Genomic DNA, 5,235 nt, shown 5'->3' on the forward strand with positions numbered 1-5,235 from the left:
ATGGGTTGGAGATGGGATGGGATGGGATGAAGGGGATGGGATGAAGGGGATGGGATGGGGATGGGTTGGAGATGGGGATAGGATGGGATGAAGGGGATGGGATGGGATGGAATGGGATGGGATGGGATGAAGAAGGGGATGGGATGGGATTAGGATGGGGATGGAGATGGGATGGGATGGAGATGGGATGGAGATGGGATGGGATGGGATGGGTTGGAGATGGGATGGGATGGGATGAAGGGGATGGGATGAAGGGGATGGGATGGGGATGGGTTGGAGATGGGGATAGGATGGGACGAAGAAGGGGATGGGATGGGATTAGGATGGGGATGGGATGGGGCAGGGTGGGGAGAAACACCCCCCCCAGACCCCCCTTCTCCATCAGCAGCCGCTCGATGAGCGGAGAATTATTGCCAGTGCGATAACCGCCTGTGACCATCAATTATTGTCTAATCTGCGGAGCGGTTTAGGGCTGGAATGGTTCTACCTGGGGGACAGGAGCCTTCAGATGAGCCGGGGGATAGAAGAGGCTTAAAAATGACAATAAAAAGCCGTCTCACGGAGAAAATCAAAGTGCTTTTGCAGGCTGTTGGGGTGCGGGGAGGGGGACACTGGGTTGGCACCCGATTCGTGGTGTTCGTGCTGAGTCCTGTCCCCAGGGAAGATGAATCTGCTTCGTTAAGCACCACACTGGTCTGGTGGGACAATGAGGGACTTCAAGGCCAGGTTGGACAGGGCTTTGCGCAACGTGGGCTGGTGGGAGGTGGGGTCCAGGGTAGAACTGGATGGTCTTCAAGGTCCCTTCCAACCCAAATTTTATGACTAGATCACTGATCCCTTCTGATGGAACCAGGCTTCAGCATCACCTCCCTCTGGTGCCACTCCCCCAACGGCACCCACAGGCATGGGGGTGGGCATGGCCAACTGGTCCCCAAAACATCTGGGAGAAGCAAACCCCCAAGTCCTCTCCAGCCATCTGTCATCCATTCACCCACCATCCATCCATCCATCATCCATCCACCTAGCTCCTCTCTATCCATCTGTCATCCGTTCATCCATCATCCATCCATCCATCCATCCGTCATCCATCCAGCCATCCACCACTCATCCATCCTTCCATCCACCGTCCATCTGTCCATCCACCACCCATCTATGCACCCATCCACCACCATCCATCTATCCACCATCATCTGTCTACCCATCCATCCATCCATTCACCATCCAACCATCCATCCACCATCCAACCATCCATCCATCCACCACCCAACCATCCATCCATATCCATCTATCCGTCTATCCATCCATCCACCACCCAACCATCCATCCTCCACCCAGCAGAGCCCAGCACCCTGCTGAGCAGCCCAGCTCCTCCTCCTTCAGCCCAGGTGGGACATCTCAAGCCTTTATTAGGGGCTCTACCAGCAGCAGCTGCTCAAGGCAGGGCTCAGATCCTGCTTGCACCTCCAGTTGCCTGCTTGGCCTCCCAGAAGATGCAGCCAGGAGACAGCAGCTCTCGCCCGTTCAAGCAGAGGAAGAGCCTCGGTACGTTACTGGGGATGAGGGGAGCAGCAGAACAGAAATGTGGTGTTGGGGAGCACTTATTACTCCTTCTTTTCTCTTCCACAGCCACCAGGATGCATGAAGTGACGGAGATCCGGATAAAATATCCCAACAAGATCCCGGTAAGGGCTGGGGTCCACCTGAAAGCCAAGCTGTGGGACTCTTTGTGGCTTGACTCTGAAGACCAGAGCTCTGCTTCCCTGGGCACCCCCACAAGAGTGGACCCAAAACCCCCCTCCCAGTCCCTGTCTCCTACTCCAGCATCTTTTCCCCCCCGCCTTGTAGGTGGTTGTGGAGCGCTACCAGAAGGAGAAGACCTTGCCACCCTTGAACAGGACCAAGTTTCTGGTGTCCCAGGACCTGCCCCTGTCCCAGTTTGCTGTCACCCTGCGGTAAGTGGTTAATGACAAAGTGGGGGGTCAAGGCTTTCTTGGGGTGAGGGAGGGGGTCCACAGCCCTGGACCAGTGTGAAAACCCAGTCTAGATGGAGCTGGGCTGGTGAAAGAGCTTGGCTTGGAAGCCACTTTGGCTGCTCCATTGGCCAAGTGGTTGGTTTTTTTATTTTTGGGCAGGTGTTTAGGCTTAGCCTAATGCAATTAGCCTTTGTAATTAGCAAAGCACACTTGTTTGCCAGTGCATGGGGGTGCCTCATAGCCAGCATTTCTCCACCCTTGCTGGGTGGGAGAGTGGAGGTGTGACCCTTGGGTGACAATTAGCTCTCTTCCCTGGGGGGGACCTGCAGCAGAGGTGAATGGTTAATTGGGGGGAGGTGATTAGCAGCCCTGCCAACCAGCAGCTCTGCTCCAGCTGAGAAGAAACCCTTTGTGCTCTGGGTTCTGCTTGAAATCTTCCTCCAGGACCAGCATCTCCTGGCAGCAGAGTTCAGGATGGATGGAGGTGAGATCTTGTGGCTGGGGGTTGGCACTTAGAGGTGTTTTGGGGAGCAGCCCTGACACCCACCTTCGTGCCGAAGGGCATTAGAGGGAGGTGATGAGCCAGAAGTGTGCCCAGGTGGCCAAGGCAGCCACCAGCATGGCCTGTGTGAGGAAGAGTGTGGCCAGCAGGACTGGGGCAGTGATTTTCCACCTGGACTTGGTACTGGTGTGTGTCGTGTCCAGTTTTGGGCTATCATCACAAGAAAGACATCGAGGGGCTGGAGAAAGTCCAGAGAAGGGTAATGGGGCTAGTGAAGGGTCTGGAGAACAAGGAGAGGGGTCTGGAGCCTAAGGAGAAAGGTCTGGAGAACTTGTGAGGAGCAGCTGAGGGAGCTGGGGTTGTTCAGCCTGGAGAAAAGCCCCAACAGAGGGATGTCTGATACCACATGACATCGTGCTCAGCAATAAAACTGGGTAAAGATCTTCCTGCTGATGGGAAGGGGTGAATTAATTCCTTATTTTCCTCTGCTTCTGCACACAGGTTTGGCTTGACCTATTAAACTGTCTTTATCTCAAAAGTCCAGTCTTCAAGGCCAGGTTGGATGGGGCTTTGAGCAACCTGGTCTAGTGGGAGGTGTCCCTTGCCCAGGGCAAGGGGTTGGAACTGGACGGGCTTTAAAGGTTCCTTCCATCCCAAACCATTCTATGAAGCTCAGCCCTTGTGGGAGGGACCACAAGCACCGTGTCCCCCATGGATGGGTCCTCCTTAGGGTGCCACCATGTTGCTTGGTGTTGGACAATACTCACCTGCATGTTGTCTTCCCTTTCTCTGTAGGACACGGCTCTGCTTGGCCTCCTCCCAGACCTTCTACCTGCTGGTGAACAACAAAGGGCTGCCGAACATGGCTGTGACCATGCAGGAGCTGTACCAGGACAACAAGGACGAGGATGGCTTTCTCTACCTGACCTACGCCTCCCAGGAGATGTTTGGTGGCTCCTCCTCCAACGAGCCAGCAGCTGCTTGATCCCAAAACCACTTGCCACCACCGTGTCCTCGTGGCTGCCCATCTCAGGGCTCCGATGCTGGTGAGATTGGGGATGTATCTCCCTGGACTTGGCTTAAAAATCTGTGGGGAGCCCCAGATTGTGGCTGGACCAGACCTCACCTTCTCTCTGGCTGCAGTTGGAGAGGCTCAGATCTGAAATGGTCTTAAAAACCTCCTCTCAACACCTCCTTAACCTTGTGGCTTCGGTCACAAATTTTTCTCCCAACCCAGCAGAAGATGGGGCTGGTTGACTCTGATCTACAGGAAGGTGGTTGTTCTTCTAAAGGGGCTTTAAAGCCTGTTGTCCCTGTCCAGAAAAGTGGGGGTCCCTTCAGGATGGGGTGTGATGGGGGGGTTCGTGCAGGTTTTTGTGACATTGTGTGTCCGTTCCAGCTGCTCTTGGAGAATCCATGCTCTTGAGATGTGGAATAAAGAAAAATTGGCCGGTGTCTCTGGTCATCTAAAGGTAGTTTGTCGCTTGGGTGGGGAACCAACCTAAACCTTGGGGCTTTGGCTCTGACTTTGGGGTGCCAGTGGATAAATTTGGGGGGGCAGAGCACAGAAAGGGGAAGGTACTTTGCTTTTATGATTGTGGGAGCAGAGAGAGACCCCCCTGAAGAAGAAGATCTCCTTGTTTGATTCCCCTCTGCAGAATTGGGGAGGAAAAAGGGGGTTGTCCCCCCACTCCCACCACCGAGCAGCACCCCAAGGATGGGGGGCCAGAGGGGAAAAGCTGCAGCAGGGACTGAGGTGAGCCCGAATCCTGCTGTTGGGCTGTGAGTCAGCCACAAACACTGCCTGCAAAACTCCTCTTCAATATTTAAGGCTTCCCTGGCCATAAAAAAAAAAAAAATGCCTCGTCACACCCGGGGAGTATTTCAGGCACGTTTTCCTGTTAAAATGTTAATAAATAAGCTCTAAAATTAGCTGTCACAACAGCAGGAGCCTGATGCGCTGGGGGGTGGTGGTGGGGTTGAGACTGGTTCCTCTCCTCGCAGGGATGGAGAGGGGGTGTAGGGGGGGTCTGCTGTGACCCCCCCCCAGATGGATGCAGCCCCCAGATTGTGCAACAGCAGGTTTTTTCCTGAGATTTTGGGCTGGCTCAAGGCTGAGCTGGGGCACCAGGGGCATTTTCATGGGGAGATTAGAATTATAGAAGGGTTTTGGGAGGGAAGGGACCTTAAAGCCACCCCCACAAAACCCAACCAGGTTGCTCCAAGTCCCCTCCAACCTTGGCCTTGAACCCCTCCAGGGATGGGGCAGCCACAGCTTCTTGGGGCAACCTGGACCAGGCTCTCCCCACCCTCAGAGTCAACAATTTCTCCCTAAATCTCCCCTTTTTCACCTTAAAACCCTTCCCCCTGGTCCCATGGCTCCCCTCCCTCATCCCTGCTCCTTCCCCATCTCTTCTGGAGCCCCTTGAGGGACTGGAAGGGGCTCCAAGGTCTCCCTGCAGCCTTTTCTTCTCCAGGCTGAACCCCCCAACTCTCTCAGCCCCCCCTCCCAGCAGAGGGGCTCCAGCATCTCCGGGGCCTCCTCCAGCCCCACTCCAACATCTCCGTGTCCTTCTGATGCCCCCAGAGATGGGGGACATCCCCCCAGAGCGGGGCAGAGGGGCAGAATCCCCCCCTTCTTGCCCTGCTGAGTATCCAGCCCAGGTTGTCGGGGTCTTTCTGGGCTCCTGTTGAGCTTCTCACCTCCTGACACCCCCAAGTCCTTCTCCTGAGGGATGCTTCCCAGCCCTTCACCCCTCA

The 5,235-nt window shown here is 55.2% G+C and overlaps 1 protein-coding gene across 1 annotated transcript; it reads left to right on the top strand.

Moving 5' to 3' along the window:
• Positions 1-1,466: 1,466 nt before the first annotated feature.
• Positions 1,467-3,536, top strand: LOC106886927 (microtubule-associated proteins 1A/1B light chain 3C-like). The gene is made up of 4 exons (XM_014940215.1): positions 1,467-1,542; positions 1,627-1,682; positions 1,846-1,952; positions 3,271-3,536. The coding sequence occupies exons 1-4, from the start codon at positions 1,491-1,493 to the stop codon at positions 3,458-3,460; spliced, it is 405 nt and encodes a 134-aa protein (XP_014795701.1). The 5' UTR covers positions 1,467-1,490; the 3' UTR covers positions 3,461-3,536.
• The last annotated feature ends 1,699 nt before the right edge of the window (positions 3,537-5,235 follow it).

This window comes from Calidris pugnax, unplaced genomic scaffold, assembly GCF_001431845.1.
Source record: "Calidris pugnax isolate Ruff unplaced genomic scaffold, ASM143184v1 scaffold100, whole genome shotgun sequence".
Taxonomy (NCBI): domain Eukaryota; kingdom Metazoa; phylum Chordata; class Aves; order Charadriiformes; family Scolopacidae; genus Calidris; species Calidris pugnax.